We start from the raw sequence: 20,120 nt of genomic DNA, 5'->3' as shown, positions 1-20,120 counted from the left end.
GTGGACGCTCACATGACCCCTTGTAACATCATCGGCTGATGGACAATCGGTGCACCGAAGTTTTCGGTTTCTCTCTTATTAACCTCGGACACCCTGATCCCTGATCGGGAAGGAATTTAATGCTGAAGAGAGGGATTAGTATCTACTGATGCAATGTAATCACTTTTACGCTCTGTTGCTAAACGAAATGGGCTAAACGAAATTCTTTAGAAAGAAGATTACGGTGTGATTTTATTGATATGGAGCTTAAATGGAGCAGATACTGCATCCTAGGTTAACTCCTGGCTATTCATTTGCTACGAAAACGAACTCTTTGAAGCTAGTCGGGACATGATGCAACAGTACACGCTTAATTCGTGTGTCGAAGGTGTGAGTAAAACTTTCATCTTCAGCGCCTAAACGCAAACAATATGGTTTAGAACAAGTCCACTTGATTTGTTCAACATATTATGTTTCGATTTTTGTCTCTAGAAAGTAAAAATACATCTCATCAGAATCACCAAAATATTGTAATGATAGTTAGTTTTGCACTTTGCATTTGAGAAGCAATGAATTAGTTTTTGATATTTTTTTCATTTGGCAGTTCTTAACAAGAGAAATGAAATCATGAAGCGAGCCATATGTTCCGCTAATAGGAGCTCGTATCTAAACGTATAGTCCAGCGCTGTCCCATTCCCATAACAAAACCACACAACGATCCGGTCGGATGCAGTTGAAGTTCTGAGGAAACCACATGTGCTATACATGTTGGTGTCTGTTGCCATCCAGCCACTTCCCTTCATTTTGCATTCGCCACTCTATTTTCACCGGAAACAGCTGTGTGAAAGTTTGCCGGAAAAGTCCGTCCTACCGATCGTTGGGGAACCCCAAACCAACCGCCACCGGAACAACAAAACGGTTGGGCCGATGTACGAAACCAACAACCCAATCCGCCGTTAGGGGTTGACCGGATGGGGCAAACAACACCGGATCGGGTCGCAGAAAGTTAACTCTACGAGGTGAAGGGAAAGGTCGAACAGGAAAGCGTCAAACTATTTTCGGCGTTGTCGTCGAGTTCATTCCCATTCTCACGTGCTCCTTACTATCCAACACCTCAGCACAGCGTCGTGATAGAATTCCAGACTCGAACTAGGCGAATAATTAGAAGCGGGAAACTTTTCTAATTTAACGTTTTAACACATTTCCGTTAGACAACGTGAGGTTCGCTCAAGGAGGCGGCAGTTTCCAACGTTAGCTGACTGCATATTCGACTGCACTCTCGGAGCTAAGGTTTAGATTGCAAAAGGTTGACAAGTGTACATCGTCGTATGAAGGGCCTTCGTATATCCACCTCAAGCGACCGGATTGATGTCACCATCGTCTCTTACTGGAAATTCTCTCAAACTATTCAAAACAACGACAGAGACGACGATTGTCAAATCTCACCAGGTCTTGCTGTCCCATTGTCCCATTGCTGTCCCTTGCTCGCGAGAATTAGTCCTATTGGCTGAGAAATGAGCTATGCGATGAGAAAAGTTTGAGGTAACACTGGCGAGTTTGACTTCAAATTTACCCTTTCATTGAGAATGCCAAAAGCTGTCAAATGAAATCCAATTTCGTCGATGCGTCTGGCATTGGTCTGGCTGATGCTGGTGGCTATAAAGACTATGAATAGTGTCTGAGATTTGATGGTAATATTTTCTGCGGAGAGACCATGTATTTTGATTTTTCCTACGTGTCTAATTCCGCACAGCAATAGCAAATCTGCTGGCCATATTGCGATTTGTGTCGCTTTTTAATTACAGCTCTCCGGCAGAAGTTCAATTGCCAATCAACTATTGGAAATTATTATTAAATTATTAAATATTATAATAAACATGGAAAAGGACATTTTTGAATACGCTATGATATTGTAGTGACTAAAATCAAATAGCAATCGCTCCAATATTGCTTTCCGTGTTTGTATTTCCAACCTGTGATAACTATTTCATTATTATAGATAACTCTCCCACTCAATACACTCACATCAAACATACGTGTTCGTTGCCACAGTTGACTGGTTTTCTCCTGCTGAGCTCTTGATGAGTGATATTTATAAGAGGCTTCATTGTGCATCGACACCCTCCGATTTTTGCTTTAACCTTATCATACGGATCCAATATCGAATGCACCAGTGAATAGGGAATGCAATAGAAGCTCAGTATGACTTTCTTACCAATACGATTCGAATGTTGCATTCTCCAACAGCCAACATAGTCCTTTAGGATACGCACAATATTGTACCGTACCGTTCACCAAGTAATGAACAGGCTTCGAGAATATTGTCCATTCCGAAGCATCCAATTTCAACAGAAATGTTATCCTCACAAGGTTGGCAGCAAAATTCAATAAGAAAATGCATACCCGTTGGGCTCTGCTCTACCCACATAGGCCAGGATATTGCAAATAATCCAAACCTAGCTTCAGCAGCAGCACGCCGAGAGGATTTCATCCTGGGTAGTGCATAGAAAAGAAAATTCAATACTATCGCTTTAACTCTTATCCTCTTACCAGCCTTCTTTTCGAGGTTTGGCAATTTCCTTTCGAACGACTTTACTAAAAACTCTGTGTGGGGGGTTGAAGATAGGAAAGCTAAACATTTCTTTGCTCCATTAGACCTCTCGGTGCAGCCTCGGTTTACCAACGGTGGACGATTTCCAAGAAGGAACATTCCTCAAAGGATGACGACGTTCGCGGTGCATCGCAGTCGCTGTTACAACGAAACTATTACTATTTGCACTGTACAAATAAAACATGTGCTTCAAACATAAATAAACATTACAGAACCATTTGTACACGACCGTTTACTCCGAGGGACGGCCCCAGAGCTATGAACGATTGTGGAAATCAACTCGAGACCACAGTTTCGTCAGAAGATGAGTTCGAAGACCCCGAGACAAGATTGCATCTGTCCGTTTAGGTAAACCCGTACATCCATTTGGACAGTGGGATACACTTTTCCGCACGCACGGCTCGACTTAGTCATCTGCCAAAAAGTTCACATATCAAATCAGATGAAATATAAATGAACTAGCAAACCACCTTCCATTGAATGGTACGTTCAAAGGGTTTGAGCCGTGTTGACCCGTGAAAACACTCCCTGGGACAAAATGTGTCCCAGTTTCTGTGTTTACGTGTGCACTGAAGCAACGAATGTAAATACAGACCACATGGACTCGAAGGCCTGCCGTGACGGTCAAAGTCCCCAATGGAAATGTGGCGTAAAGTTCGCTTCAAATCCACCCCAAACAGAGTGGCAACCAAACAGATGTACTTAGTAAATACCAAAAAGCTGAACTGGGTGTGTGCTGTGTCACCGGACCTTCAATCGTTACCTTCGTACAAAGCTTAACCTTCAAGCCTTCGTGGCGTGCAGAGTAGAGGGAGAGCAAATCGACTTAAGCAAATACACTGACCATTCCTTATGCTTTTCACTTCTCCGGTGCACCGTTGCGTCTGGGAAAGGATACAGTTGTTATCGTAACAAAGTGACCGGAAATGAAGAAAACGAGAGTGAGATAAAGCTGGATGCAAGAGCCCCATTCATCGGGGATAGTAACGAGGAAGTGTATATATTGTAAAGTTCTAGCAAAGAACATCCTATTCCCCAAAAGCCTCAAACCTCATCATTCGACCAATGTCAGCAAGGCAAATGTGACAGAACCTATGTCCAGTGTACGGGGCATCGTTGGAGACGTCCGTTTATCGGATTCATTCATGTCACACGTCTAAAAAGAGGATGGCCCATTGGCAAAGGTAGAAGTATGGTGTGGTCAGTATAAAGGATTGCAAAGAAAAACGAAGGATTAATCTTTCACAACCCTTTTGTGGGAAGTTTTTGGGCAAGACAGAGAACATGACCCATGTAATGGTTGAATCTTCGAACCGGTTGGTAAGGTTCAACTTGAGGTGGAAACTTCGATAGCTTTTACTCCGAAGGAAGCAAGTAACGTGGGGTGTGAAATTGAACACGGTTCCACAAACAAACACACTCAATTACATACCCGAATAGTTGCCACTCTATTGGCACGGTGGATGGAGAGGACTTTGAATTTAGATGAGCGGAGAAGCTTAGTTGCTTAGTGAAAGAGATTGAAGATAGAAAGCATGTTGGTGCTGTCGGTTATGTTAGATCGAGATGTCTTCAATGGAATTGTATCGATATTTTATGCCAGTTATTTCTCTATCGGACGGATGGCATTGCAAGAGAATTGATTTATATGAATGTTCCATGCTTCGAAAGCAAGAGTATTGTGGAAATGGTTGTTGATGTACCGCATGATTCCAGCAATTGAATTCCAACTTATATAGATTCACAAATCTAATTAACGATATTCTTCGTAAATATTGACTTCGAACCAATTAAAATTGAAAATAAAAGCTAAAGAATGTTGTGCTTTCCATTCTTCGGAGCCAAACGATCGTTCTTTTTTCTCTTCTTAAACCATTTGTCTTAGTAGAACATTTCTGAACTACACACATCTATCTATATATATATAAAAATCTCGTGTCACGGTGTTTGTTGCGAACAAACTCCGAAACGGCTGGATCATTTTCAACGAAACTTTGCACACACCTTATTGTGGTATGAGAATAGGTTTTAAGACTTAAAAATCGTTCAGATGTTACACTAAATTTAATTTAAAAATGATTTTCTAACTCCCATACAAAGAGCAGGATTGTTGTTGTGTTGTATACGGAACTTTGACACTTGGTGTGAGGAGCCTGGCGGTTTACACTCCATCATCGAATTCTGAGGGGATACGGGCACGATACAACTATCCCAAGTAACATATCAATAATAAAATATTTAATTTTTTTTTTGGAATAGCTAAGTTTGTCGGGTCAGCTAGTCTAATTATAACGTTCTATCGATGATAAAATCAATCCCTTGCAATTCATGTAAAATGTTTATTATAAAAAAATAATAATAGGCAACAGTTAGTAGTGCAATCTAATTTTATTTTTATAATATAATTTATCATTTCAACAGGACATTGTATGTCCTTCCTTTAAAGCCTTTGTTCTGCATAAAACAACTGGTAAATTAAATTATACACGTGAAGCCCTCAGTTCTACCAAGTTCAAATTAACTAAAAAGAAGGCAAAAGCTCTCACCCACCCAAAAGCACATGTGGAACGTAATTAAAATTTATGACAAAAGCTGCTCGTTTTCATTTCGACTTCGACGCAAAGTGAGCCCGAGGTGGAAGCCACCCCTTTCCCCTTTTTCCTCTTTTTGAGAGCCACATAATCAGCAAACCAGTGTTCTCGCGACAAACAAGCAGCACGAAACAGATTCTGTTGTTCGCTGAAATTATCTCTCACGAACTCTCCGTAAATGCAACATGCCGTCAGTTATTTGGTCAGTATGTCTTTTCAGCAAACGCATCGAGTCGAGCATCTGACTGACGAAAGCAACGCAGCGGACGGTTTAGAGCGCATCACGCAGCTCTATTTTGATGCGGAGAGGGCTGGGCTGGAAGGTCGTACGTGCCGCATACGTGCAGCTCTGAAATCGTATTCTCTACGGAGGCGTTTATCTTCCGAACGGTGTTGACGACATAATTTTGACTCACCAGCACCCCAAACGAAGTGAAAGAGTAAGAAAAAGCCCATTCAAAAGTATGACGGTGGCCGCAGCTTGGTTGACATTCCCTCTGCGGACACACACATGTGCGTCGTGTGGAATGAATAATGATAGCCGGGAAAAGGCCGCCTGCCGCTCTGCGCTCTGTTTTTGTGTGTTTTCTTTCCCGGCTACAAGGACTCTAACACACGTACACGCTGACAAGGTAGAAGTTTAATGGAAAGTTGATACGGAAATGCAAGCAAAAAAACGCAAAACTCCACCAAAACAACCGGCAGCACGTGTCGGGAGTTTCTAAGCCTAACTTTCATACACAGATACAACGCGTTTGTCTTTCGGATGCGAAAGAAGGGCAGCCTCGACAACTCAACCTCATACTGGCTGGCGGGAAAACACATTCGGCTGTGGTTGTGTATCAAAATAAATTAAAGCCCGTGGGCAGCGGCAGACAGGGAGGGGTGTGATTTAATTTATGAATTTTTCCTAATGAAATTAACTCAATTTAAAGGGAGTAATTTAGCGCATTTCCTTTCAGCCGTTTTCTCCCCCAAGGACTGTATGGTAAACGTCCGAACAGGAACCGGAAATGGGTTGGCAATTAAAACGAGTAAGCTTGTCTGTATCGCTGCATGTCGCTTTGCCCACAATGATAAGCGGAAACGGGTACGACCAGTACGGAGGCTGCGTATCACAAAGCTAACACGTTCCCTCAGTATACACCCAAAAAGAAGGGAGGCTTGCCTGCATTAAAATGCCAAATGTACGAAATGTGTGTACACACATCATACGGAAATGTCAGACAGAAGATATGTTGAGACAAATTACACCATCATTTGCAGTACCCGGCACACCCCAACCATAAACTCCCATTCGTCGTTTATTACCCTTTACAACCGTAACATTTCATTCACCTTTTGACCCTCCTCTCACTCTCCCAAAGTTTCCAAAGAGATGCTCGGAGGTGATGTTTTAACGCGGAGGGTGTATGGGCCATTTCCCAATTCGACTACCAAACTCACCTAATGAATAATAACTGAATAAGCACGTCATTGCTGGCGGATTGCCAAACGGTGCGAATGTGAGGCTTGGTGGGTGTAGGCGAGAGTGATGAGGCTCATTTTTATGGCTCGTTATCAGATCATGAGCTGTAAAATTGTGTTACAACCCAAGTGGGGGGGGGGGGGGGGGGGCGGGAGAACGGATGTGCGATGTAATTAGCGTGCGTGTTAATCAATAATTGTTTACACAAAACACTCGGTCTCTCTTTCTCACTCACTGTTTGGTCATAAGCGTTGGTGAAAGTGTAATTTTGCAACTGAAAATGATAGGCTTGCTGTGGGTGGGTGGTTTTTAAGCTTATGCCGACAGCTCGTTTCACTCAATGAATGATTGTTCATCATTCATTCAATGATTGTTGTTCTCTGTGATCAGCATGAATGATGTGTTTTGCAGTGGTGTTGCCACTCACATATTTGTCGTAGGCAAATAATTATCAAATATGTTTAGGTCTTTACCGACTACCCCTTCGAATCTTATAAATCTTTGGTAAAATGTTCGAAAAATATAGAAAAGGTATAAAAACAATCAGGAACAACTGCTTTAGCCGTTTTGGTTTAAAAGTAGTAATATTTAAATTAGATAAATAAAGCACAATGTTATTACACACTATCGGACCTGGAAAATCTGAGTTGGTCATTATCAAAACAGTATGCATAACTTTGTACATTAAGTATGCAGTGCTAAGACTAGTAATCATGAGCCTCTTTTTGATTTACTAGCTTCATAAAGAGTTTAATAAATAGTAAATAATAATGTCGCTCCTGAATAAGAAAAAAAATAATTATAATGCATCAAAACCAAAGCATTCACGAAGAATGAGGAAAAAAATATTGCACTTGTCAACCGTTTTTAGTTTTACAATAAATCAAATCCATGAATATTAAACACACTTGTATTAGAATTATTATTTGTTACACACAATAAATCAATAGCAACATAATAAGAAATAATAAGCTTGACTCAAAACATCTTAATTGAAAATGCTTTTAAATACTATCACAACATCAATATGTAGTCACATCAACAATCTTTAAAGCCCAAAAAGTGACAACCAATCCTAATAAACCTATACTTAACCTTTCACTTATGTGTACTAAGCCATATGAGACGCTTTAATCTTTGCATCACTACTATTTTATGTGGCCACCGTTCTTACGCTCTCACTGTTTCCGTCCATCGACATCATTTCCTGAAGTCTCTCCCAACCAGCTCCAAGTGTAGAAATGTGTTTTTGCTTTTATTTCCATGCCTACTATTTTCAAACCACCACACAGTCTGGCGCCACTTCTCGTTCGATGGCGACACCATGGCTAGCCAACGTTCATTATACAGTAAATCAATTCATTCCAGCGTCGACTCGCTGTCTGCTCTACAGCATCCACCGTTTCAGCTAGTCTTCGCAGTGCCTAACGCATCGTACAACTGGCACCAACTGCCAACCATGGCGACGACGCCGTCGACCGAGTTGTCCCAGTTTGTTTGCGACGACAAGGACGCTGAAACGAGGACACGCACGCAGCATTTTTCCATGATTTTAACCTCGCTATACACATTGAGAGAGGGAGACAGGATGAGGTAGTATAGCAAAAAGTGTTTAGATGCCAGTTTTGACCTACTCTCTCCGGGGTGGCTGATGTTGCCAAAAATTTTGCGCTTCATAAGCGCAAGACAAAGGAAAAAGGCTTTGAGGTTTAGCACATGCATTACATTACCGATCGTAAAAGTGTTTACTGAAGAGACACATACAAGTTTGTTGTTTTATATTTTCGTGAGTGTTGGTGTTGAAGAAAGATAAGAATGTTTTATTATAATAATAAAGCAATATTGCGACCTCTTCCTGTTTGATCAGCTAATGATGTTTGATAACAAACCACGAACAAATATTTTCGTAAAATCTCCCCACGAGTTCCCAATACTCATATTAATCATACCAATAAGCGATGAGCACATCGATGCATTACCCACTCTCAACTATTTTCCTTCCGCTTCATTCACAGCGATCTGCACAAAGGACTGCACTGCATACGAAGCTACACCCGGCGCTGCATGAATATTCATCAACGAGACCACTTCAACAAACTCTACCACGGCACTAATGAAGTGATACACGAGCTCTGCGAGGAAGGCCCATATCAGGAAGGCACGTACGTATTGTAATAATTATATCAATGTGTTTCATCTCTGTTCCGTTGACGTTTCTTTTGTTCCTCTGTCCATTGCCATCCATTTTGTGTTGAGCTGTATTGTTGTGTTGTAAAGGGAGAAGCTGTCCTGCGGTTAGCCTGTATCATCACGTGTATACGAAGGTGTTGTCAATGTTGTCAAGGTGTCGTTTTGTTGTGTGCAACACGTTTCATGGTGCCATTTGCTTGATAATTAATTTGTTTTATAGTGATGGTCACAGTTGAGCGTAGCCAAAGGTAAAAAGTTAGCAATTGAAGTTTTATAACAATAATTGCATCCTTTTAGGGGTGCAAGTCCTTTCACAACCAGTTTTATATTATATTATCTGTTACAACAACTCTGCAATGATATTGGCTATTTGGTTGATAGCAGTTTCGTTTGAAGGCAATGTAGGAGAAAACATTCACAAAATCCCCACCCTCCAATTACTGGCAATCAGTGTCCATCGAGAAGGTTAGGTGCTCATTAACAGCCTCTTATCATCGTCTTTAACGGTCTAACTCTCCAGAACCTGTGTTGATAATCACGCTGATTATCATCCGGATACAACTTTCGCATCGTTTGCCGTTTTTGTTGTTCGATTCGCTTTCATACTGGAAGGGAAATGCCAAGGGCAAAACTTTCCCATTCTCCTGTCCTGGTTTCTCAGTTCTCATCTTCGTGAAAATCAAATTAGCCTTCTGGATTACAGCTCAACAGTGGGCGCTCAATCCACGGAGAAGGAATTTTCCCACCACAAACACCTTTTTGTTCAACGATTGTGTTGTTGGTAAGCTATTATCTGTGTGTGTTAATTAGCTGTAATTGAGCTGTTTTCATATTCAAGTGGCTTAAACGCCACTACCTGACCACCGTAATCATCACCATCGTTCGCGAACTAATCGTGTGCAGAGCAGCGAGATGGTCCAGCGAGATGAAAACTGCCTTTTCAATCGCTTGTTTTTGAGAATCCTTCTTAAAACCACACGAAGCTGTTCTCCACCTTAACATCATCCCTTTTAGCACTCTCACTGCTCTGTTGGCAGTATCTGTGGAAGGTGCATTGAATGCAGCTCTCAGTGAAACGGTTGGCTTTGGCTTAACGAGAAAAGTTTTACTTCCCATCAACAAATTGTGCCGGCGAGAAAGTGTGCCTGCAGCGTGTAGGCGGCTGAGTGGTCGGTTTGGGTGATGGAAACGATCATCCCCATCATCGTCCAAAACTCACCGTTTAGCTAACCGTTTAGTAACACTCACTGTAGGAAGGATAGTACCGAGTGGCGATAATAAAGAAGTTACACTTTCGAGAACATAATTATCTGTACTTTTAATAGATAGGAAAATACATTTAAATAATTTGCAAATAATAAGAATTTTTTTTAGGATTGCTCTTTGTTTAAGGATAAAAATTATTGATAATGTGGGCTAAAAGATAATAATAAAAAGATCTTGGAATAGTTCGATTTTACTGATAATACTGAAATATCTTAATGACATCAAGCATGTTTGATGAAATGCATATTTGTCTTTTTTTATTTCTAATCCATTCCTCTTCATATATGTTATAATAAAAAAAACTGAACAAAATAATACTTGTTTTTAAGAATTTAATTCTCGATATTGAAATACATGGAGGCGCATGGTGTTTCATAACAAAAATCTAATATCAATCATAGTTTATCACATTACGCATGCAATTCTACGTGATCGAAAATTCATACAAAATTTAAAAAAAATCAATTAATAAGATAAACACTTCTCAAAGGAATTCCTATACTAGTGCTATCCTGGTGTTGTTACGCAAAATAAGCTTGCATTCTTATTCTATCACAGATTTCTGAAGTAGTTGTAACTTCAAACGGATGCAATGCCCTTCCGATAAGTCGTCGTGCTGAGCTTTCTTGCTGTACCATCTCACATATTCGTAACAATTCCTCTTCTCACTGACTCGAAGCTTCAAAACGTCGAAGGGACGTCCTCCTTGCCTTCGAATCCGCCAACCCAGTGATACTAGATGTCACTGGGACCATGCTGGGACTAGGGCACAATGGTTAGCTAAAAGCACAATAATCATGCGTTTGAAAGCATGCCCGGTCACTTTGGCGTTGTCAAACCAGCGGGAGAGGGTGTACCTTCAAAAGAGAAAGGTTCTGTGAACGTGCCGAGTAGCAAGTGGCAAAAGTGGTGTACATGCAAGCGATGCACCGGTCGGTTCTGGGAAGTGAGATGGACTCCAGTGAGATGGACAACAAAAGCGCCTGTCGCTGTGCGAAGGAAATCTTATCAATTTTCTCCTGACTGATGATATCCTCCATTTGGAGCAGTGTCACGTACCCAATATCACACGTCCGCTCATGCATCAAAACGACGATGACTTCAAAATGAATGCGGCCGTGTGTGTGTGCAGGAGGATGAAATAGAAAAAAAGATGCATCTCTAACGATGACCGATGTTGTCCCAGGTTGGAAGATATGGCAGCAGCACAGAATAAATGCGGAAGGATGTTTAGGATATAAAAACTACAACAGGGAAAGCCTTTTCCTATACCAGTCTCTTTCCTATCCCCTTGACTGAGCTAAATAGCATACACACAGGCACTCTCTCTCTCTCTCTCGTCGTGGCTACTCGGAATGCAATCCGATTTAGGTCGGCACCTTTTAACTGGATTTATATGCATCGAACCAATAATATGATACCAATCTTTCAAACTGTCAGCTTTTGCACCACACATCGACGAGGTGGATCGAATCTATGTCGAACTCTGGAACGTAGTCCGTGATGTCCAGGGCAGTGCCGAGTACGTGCGTCACATATTCTATTTCCGTTTCACCATTGCAACCAGCCCACGATGGCTACGAGGGCACAATGTGATGGAATTTTACTGTATTCATCAGCCAAGATTTGGACGTTTTTCGCGTTTCGGAGAACATTCGTGCAATGATGGATTTGACGTGGGCCACGAGTATCATGCATCCCAACGAACGTTTGGTTGTTTTGTTCGCCAAATGTGCTGCGAAGAGAATTCGTTTAAAAGGATTTCAGGCACGTTGCGAGATCAGGTAACGTCTACCAGAATCACGATAAAGACTCACAAATGTTCCGTAATGTGTTGATCTCTACCGTACTTGGTGCAATCATAGATTGAGAGCATATTTTAACGATCTGATCAAGTGACGGTGAAATCTTGTCACATTCTTTTATGAGCATCACAAAATGGTATCACAAAATGTTTATCAAATGGAAGAATCTTGCAATTTCAAATATTAAAATGTTGCAAAAAATATTGTTTAGTCAATTCGAGTCGGTAAACTTTTTCTCAGCACTACTTCATTCCTGAACACGCAATACAAAATACACAAAATAATCATAAAATCAAAGCATCTCTTGCAAATCACGCTGCAGGTGATGATTATGGTAGAATGAAGTTTAAAACCATCATGCTTCGTTTACGAACTACCACTTGATGTGGAAGGAAATGAAGTTATTTTCGATTTTTATGTTTTAAAAAAATCATGCTCGTAACGGCACAAAGTTTTGTTGAAAGAAATTTGGCAGTTTCTTTACTTTTTCCCCAAACGCCGTGTAAAGCTCAACTTTGTGGCTTAACACTGATCGGACTTTTTGTATTGCCAACAAGGGGAGGTAAAGTTGTGCATTTCCATCTAATTTGCTCCGTGATTGGGCACGTCAGTGATGAGGAAAAACTTTTGCCCACCTTCACGCATAAACTCACACGCCGCTCGAATGGATAAGCGTAAAGGTGGTTCAGGGGAATCGACAATTAGCAGTCAAGTTGAACGAGCGAAAGTTGAAAAAACAAGCGAAACAGTGTGCACAGTGTGTAGCTAATTTCTGAATATCCAAATCTACCTCAGGAATCACCAACGAGTCACCGACGACTCGACGGCTAATGATCCGATGTGAAGAGAGCAATCACAGCAAAAACCAGCAAAGGAAGAAAAAACAACTCAAATCAGTAATGAGAATGGTGAAAATGAAAATGTAACAGAAAAAACGACCTCTCATCGACAATATGAGCAGAAAAGTGTACAGAATGCTGAAGATCTTATGGCGCATTGCGGAAGTCAGTTAGAATTTCAGGATATCCGCTCAGTCCGGGACAAAATAGCACATGCATTGTGGGGTGAATGCACATCCGGTTTTGGATTGCCCTTTCTCGGGAAAATGAAAAGTAAGGCGATTAATTCCATTTAATTGTATGCCACCTTGTTTCGCATGATATTTGTTTAGAAGAACTTTCGCAAAGAGAAAAGACCGGGAAAAGATGTTCCTCTTGTGGGTAATTCATTATGCGTCTGAGGGAAGGCGAAAACCAGTTCCTTGTTCGCCGCTAATTAGTAGCGATTGCTGTGCTGTGCTTAGTTTGAAGTTAAACACCTGATTCTCTATACACTGGCTGATTATCGTGCATTTGAGAGCAGAATACGATGATTCAGACATTGCACGACATGAGATTCACTTCAGCCATGGTTTGTTGGGTTCGTTGTGTTGTGCTACTTAACGGATAATGGTTTGGTTTCGCTACAGCTTCCACAAAAGGATGTGGTTTTGGAATGGAATCATATTTAATCTTGAGTACATTGTTTACGTTGCTACTTCGTCGAGTGTTTTGTTGCTGAACACCGCAGAGAAAATTGTTATTATGAGAGAATTGCTACTTCATCGAGATATTCTTTTAGTAATAAAATATCATGCGTTATTCGTATAGCATTTTGTTAAAATGAAGAATTGAAACAGATATCTTTGTTTAAGTCTTTTTAATATTGGTTGCTCAAGTAAAATGTTTCGCGGTATACACTTGTTATTTTCTTCTTTTTCCGTGAGCTACCATGCGCCTCCATTGTGATATTTCTCTTCATAACAAAGAAAATGTTGTAAAATATCAATTATTAAAATACGCTATAAGATTATAATGACTTTTATTCCTAAAACGTAGTTCTTTAGGACCAGCCAATTCTAAAAGCCTATTAAATCTCAAGTTCACTGTCCAGTCCTCATCCTACATCATAAAACGCATGGCAGCACATGTGTGTCAAAGGTCAAATCCTGCCAAATTTGGCACGCTTCATCAATTCACCTCTAGACTCCTCGACTTAGATCCACTCCTTCCTTAGGCAATCGATTTCAAAGGCAAGTGTCAATAATTCAATCGTTTCCTCTCTTGATTGGATAATGTTCTTCACCTCATCCTTAAACTCAACCGGAAACCACAGAACCAAACCATTGCGGTTGGAAGACGCCACATTATGATGTCTAATGGTCGTGTTGGTTGAATGTGTGGGCACAGGTTTTCGTTTGTGTGGTTGTGGGATGCCTTAATGTAAATTGTCTTATCAGATTAAACAACATTAATATTCTACACACAATATAATAACCCTTTTCATCACTTTTAAGAGCTTTCGCTAGCTGTTCTCTTTTGTGTCTTAATCGTACTTTTTTATACTCATTTTAATGTACTCATAATATATGCTTACCATTTTTTTGTTGCATTTCAACCACCAGTCAAAGGAAGCTCGAAGCTGTACCGCTTTTTGTTGCTCTTCTTTTTTGCCAATTTTATAATGTCTTTACCAATAGAATCTTGGATCGTATTCGTACATTTCGAATGTCAACGACAGGACAAAAGCACCCATCCGTACGTCCATGATTCTAAACAGTGTGGCCCAAAAAGGAAACCCCAAAATTGAATTGACATTCAACGTATCCGTAATAACAAACCAAAACCAGGGGGGAAAAAACTTACCGTATGTGTTTGCATCTGTTCTCTCCATTTCTATAGACTTTCTTAGACATGCACCGTGCATGCGGCATGTGAAAAAAGACTACGAGGTGTGTGCGATCCACTACCAGAGCACCATGGCGAAGATAGGCCAGTCGGTGGCAACGACAACCACCACGACGGTAGCGTCGTCCATCTACCCAACAATGGCCACACATCCGGCGGCCGTCATGAGCAATGGTGGTGGGCAGTACCACAACGGTGACATGAGTCAGCATCAGCATCACCATCACAGACAGCAGCAGCAGCAGCACGAACCATTGGGCCGAAGCCATCCAAACAGCACCAAGTCGGTGGAGGATGCGGAGGAGGAACGGCTTAAAACGGTTTGCTGGTAAGTTTTTCAAAAGGTTTAGGAATGGGTTTGGGCTAGACAGTTGTGATCATTGCGTCCAACATCTGCTTCTAGACTAAATACTGATATTTTTCGTTTTTATACACTTTAAACAACTTCAAGGATCTTTTCAACAGAACACTTGAATGCCGTCACTTGAACCTTACTTGACATGTTGGCGTTACATATAGTTAAAGCTAACATTCTAAAATGTTCAAAGGTTTGTCATAATACAGGCAACCACAACCTTTGGTTTGATTAATCTGTCGACCTTTTAATAAACTCGGTTCTTTTCAATCCAACAAACTAGAACGCAAACCGGGGAAGAATAAAAAGATCATACTAACACACACCGAGCAAATCCATTCTGATTGTATCCAAACGTCCTAAAGGATGATTGTAACAACCGGCATGCAATACAACCCAAGGAACGTTTCATAAACAGTAACTAACTACCATTAGACCTAAGCATCATCGGCCGTTCTCGTCCACCATCCAAGGCCAATCAAATTTATTGTTTCACACGAAGCTGACAGCTCACACTGACCGGTAAAGTGACCGCTGTGACTCTGACAGTGCACTATTTCCCATGTAACGGGTATCTTCGCTTGGGCTTACACCATCGCACCATCTTGTGGTTTTGGGCTCCGCTTTTCCCCGAATTGTTCTTGTCGGTTTTTTGTTGCCTTTTTGCTGGATGATATTGAGCCTTAGTTTGTGAAATTGAACCCCTCCCTGAAGCTGAGACAGCAAATGTCAGCCTGCCAAATGACCACGCAATTTTTGGACCATCGCCACCACAGCGAGCGGAGCAAACGAGTCTGGGTTTATTGTATTGTTTCTTCGCTCGAAAGGCAACCCGGAGGCAACAAAAGATGACGTCCAGTCAGTTAGCAGCGAGCAGTAAACGACCATCAAATTAGGTTTTTTTGTTGATCTTACGTGTAAGTGTCGTGGGCAATAAAACGAACGATTCATTTACGCTCTCGGTAAAGGCCGATGACCGGTTCAGCTTTGGCCAGTTTCAGTTTGTCGTCCCTTCTTTCCATTTAGATGTTATTGTCTTATTGTCGCAGGAATTGGATGGAATTGGAAACTCATCAATTGGCCGTCTGATCGATAATGTGAATGTTCATGGCTAGGTTTGTTAGTGTGTGTATGTGTATATAGTTCGAGTAATACATCATACCAAATGAATCAAACACCAATGTAGGTTTATTATCGATTATTTGACATGTTAATTGCATACTTTTGGGCGTTTAACATTTCAAATTTCTCATTGTTACAATATGAAAACATTGTTAACTTATGAGGTTTAAGATATACATATATATCATCTTATTTGCATGAATGCAACTTCTGCTCATACCTTATTAAACCACCTTCTTAACATACAAACTCTATCGACTCTTTAATGAAACTCCCCATCAACAACTGACATCACACGCCTGAGTCAATCCGTTCTGTGTAGTCAGCCTTCCCTTCAAATGCATCGAAGTGCATTTCCCGTCAATTTCACACCGATTACACGCACCACTTGCGGCACAAAGTCGGTTCTGGATGGGAGGGTGTGAACTGTATTTATCTCCTTTCCCGAGGCCTAAGACGCTACGGTGCGCTAAGACGTTCAAATACCCTTGCGTTGTACGAGTCCCACTCATCTTCCGAGCACTAAACGTTCTTCTTATCTTCTCTTCCTCTCTCTCTCTCTCCCCCTCCCTGTTTGTCTCTATTACAGTGCCTTCCAGAAGTACATGCAGTGCTCGGAGTTTACGGTGCGGCATGCCTGCGGCGACGAGACGGCGCTGTTCACGCGCAAATTCCTCGACAAGATGTCCAACACGTTGATGCGGGTAAGTCTGGCGTGTGTTGAACCGGAAAAGTCGGTACGATGCAGAACATTTCGCTACAACTGGCCGTGCTTTTGGTGTTGACTTTGAATGGAGCTGTGACTCTAACCAGCGCTCTGTGAAGGTTTCCTTTTTCTGCTCGCCGTTCGGTTGTTTATTTATTGATGTGTCTGGTTGGTGCCTGTGCGTTTGTGTTGGAGAGCAAACATCAATCGCTTGGATGCTGCTCCTCTTCGATCCCTTTTCCTCAGGTCGGTCTCGTTGCTCAGACACGGCCGTAATGGGGTGACAAAGTGAGAGCTAATTAGGGACCGATAATTGTTCTATTAACAACACCATTGTACCGATGTTAAACGCAATCAGGCATGCTTTGGCCGTTTGGTCCAGTGAAGATAGATTTGAATGGATCCTTCGCAATCTTTGAACATCAGTCAAAGCTAGTTCTTAACGACCTTTGTCTTGGAATGCTAAATTGATGCGCAGATAAAATTACCTAAACCTATGAAATTAAGAATTACGAAAAGGAAAACTTTGATTATCTAAAAGTGTTGACAAATATTAGTACTGGTAAAGAAACATATTGAAAAAAAACATTATCTTTAATAAATCAGATTCAATAGAAATCTGTGGGCTGTACAAAATTACTTTCATAGAAGTGGCATCATAAAAATCGTTCGTATTTTAAATCGTTCAATCATGTGTTCTCGGTATCAATACATAGAATATTGTCCAGCAATAAAGTTAACATTAATTTAATATTGCTTTTCCATGGATTGAATCACTTTTGATTTGTGCAATGGTTTTTAGTATGCTTTGTCATCTAGTGCCCACGTCACGTATTCATACTAAAAATTGTAAACTAATTTGATGATGGCCTCATGTGCTCTTCTTGAAATTGAGCGTTTTTATCGATTTTTTTTCTATTTTTTCCCAATTCGATGAATTTACCAATTCGTTCACATGAACCAATAAATGGACGGACAATCCTCGTATCTCATTGCAGGGACTTTTGTAACGAACACGCAAATACATGAATCCCCATTGTTACCATAATTTCCTCCCCAAATAGGAATGCGTTATTCTAATTCACACGATACAATTACAAGAGTCACATAACAACAACAAAAAACAAGCAGCAATATTGCGTCCTTTTGCTACCGTTTCCCCAATACATCCATCGTGGCAAAACAATTAAGCCAATTTGTATCCAGAATCACCTCTAACCTTCCACCACAAAGAGGTTCCAAGCGAATCATTTAAGCCAACCGAACGCGATTCCCACCTCGTCGTTTTTTTGTTTGCAAATGCAACAACGTTGTACAACCAGTTTTTACACCCACACGTCTACATACTCATCAGAATGTCTCTACATCACAACACTACACACGGGAGGACGAGTCGGATCGATGAATAAAACATGGCACACCCGTTAAACCGCCACTGAACGGGTGTGGTGGCGTATTTTACTGCATTTAGTTGTGCGTGAAAATAACACACTACATTCAAACGTTTATCCCACTCCCGAACAATCATGATGTAGGGAAAATGGTATAACACTTACAATGGAGTTTACAGTGGGGCGGTATTTTAAATGCCTGGGTCACGGTCTACGTTTTTCAGTTGCATCCACATTTACCCGTTCACAACATAAATAGAGCTTCTGTTGCCCACTTCATGCATATTGTATTAGAAGAAGTGTGGCTCTCTCCCATTTGCTCTGTCTCTCTCTCTCTCTCTATCTCTCTATCTCTCTCTTTCTCTCTCTCTCTCATTCTCTCTAAGTTTCTATTGCAATGGTTCACAATGAGGGAAGTTCAACTGGGAAGGGCAACGAGTAGGCCATGATTTATGCTGCACTCGTTAACTGGGTGACAATGAAAACTGTGCAACGGTTTTGTCGAAATGCACGAGTACAAGGTGGTTGCAACTGGCACCCCAACATGTACATCTCCATGTACTGCGTGTTTGGACTGTTTTCATCCAGAATAGAAATGCAGTTCGAAAGGGTGGACTTCCAAACTTTTAAGCAACACACATGCTTTCGTTTCGACTGTCCTCCCAATAGAATTCTACCATGAAAGACCCATTCTATGACATTATTGATTTTTTATTCCATTTTCTCCCACCTCTCTCTCTCTCTTTTGCCACGCTTGCGGTCACAACCTCCAACTCATCGCTGGACCGGTCAAAACAGATGCACTGCGTCGATTACACGCCGGAAAGTGGCAAATGCCGGGATTACTTCAGCTCAAGCGCCACCCCGACGGGTCTAACGCGGTGGAGTTCATCAAACATGGTCACACTCGCCATTGTCACGGTGCTTGCGGTTGTGCACCACTGGCTGGGAACGTTTATTTAATCGCCACCCACATTGTCGCCGATCGGTGCACGATCGCACCCGGTACGATCTCGATGACAGCGACGGGGAATCAGCGAAAGCAAGGATGCATCTCCATTGGCTGCAGGTAAATGACCATAGAAGCGCTGTAAATTGAGTGGAAAGTGAAGTTTAATGGGTGATTGAAATGCATAAAAAGGTGCAAAAATCACACACATACAAGCTGACAAAAGAGAACAGCTAAAGCTTTGTTACTCGTGGAAAAAGGCAAACACTCAAATGCAAAAACGAAAAAAAGAAACAACTAAAAGTAGATAATAAAGCACATACCAACACAAGGCTACACGCTGGAGTTAAAGTAAAACGAAAAAGTAGTAGACTGGATTCGTGCGAAGGGAAAGTATAGGGAAAGCAACACGGTATCCTCTTGTTTCTCTTTATCTGAGGGTAAATACAGCTGGCGCCGTGACCAGGATGCAAACTCGTTTATTTTTCCGTATTTACCGATGATGAGCAGTACGGATTGATTATTTCATTTTTCAGTTTAGAGAAATGTTTCACAACGTGTAGAAAAAGATGAAAAACGATTAATGAAAGAAAGGAAGCAAAACCGACGGTCCTATGAACTATTGTTACTATTGATTATTCCTTGTAATATTGCCTTCACAACAATTACTAGATGAAAAGGGAAGAAAAGATCATAAGCAACACAAGCGAAAGAAAAACTCTTACGGGCAAAGCTCAAATGTTTAGTAAAATAACTTCTATATAAAAAAAGAGAAAAAACACACAGAGGTCAAGCCGATCAAATAAAACAACACAAAATGGTTACGATGCTCTTCTTACGTTCCATCGCATGCTCCAAAACATTCGTTATTGCTTTTGATTTTATCGCACAAATGCTCCATCTAAACACTTTACTATTAAGTAGCAAAGGGGAGAGACTAAACAAAAAGTAGCTAAGCTGA

General features: G+C 41.1%; 1 protein-coding gene across 2 annotated transcripts in view; it reads left to right on the top strand.

Moving 5' to 3' along the window:
• The window catches only part of LOC1280973 (uncharacterized), a 38,542-nt gene extending 19,089 nt beyond the window's left edge, over positions 1–19,453 (top strand). For both annotated transcript variants that reach the window (XM_061657010.1, XM_061657009.1), the window contains exons 4-7: positions 8,665–8,807; positions 14,631–14,964; positions 16,703–16,817; positions 19,009–19,453. In XM_061657010.1, coding sequence (XP_061512994.1) covers positions 8,665–8,807; positions 14,631–14,964; positions 16,703–16,817; positions 19,009–19,173 — 757 coding nt within the window. In that variant the 3' untranslated portion in view covers positions 19,174–19,453. The remainder of the gene's footprint in view (positions 1–8,664; positions 8,808–14,630; positions 14,965–16,702; positions 16,818–19,008) is intronic.
• The last annotated feature ends 667 nt before the right edge of the window (positions 19,454–20,120 follow it).

This window comes from Anopheles gambiae, chromosome 3 (assembly GCF_943734735.2).
Source record: "Anopheles gambiae chromosome 3, idAnoGambNW_F1_1, whole genome shotgun sequence".
NCBI classification, from domain to species: domain Eukaryota; kingdom Metazoa; phylum Arthropoda; class Insecta; order Diptera; family Culicidae; genus Anopheles; species Anopheles gambiae.
Note: the sequence above shows the minus strand (reverse complement) of the source record. Positions and strands in the feature narration are given on the sequence as shown.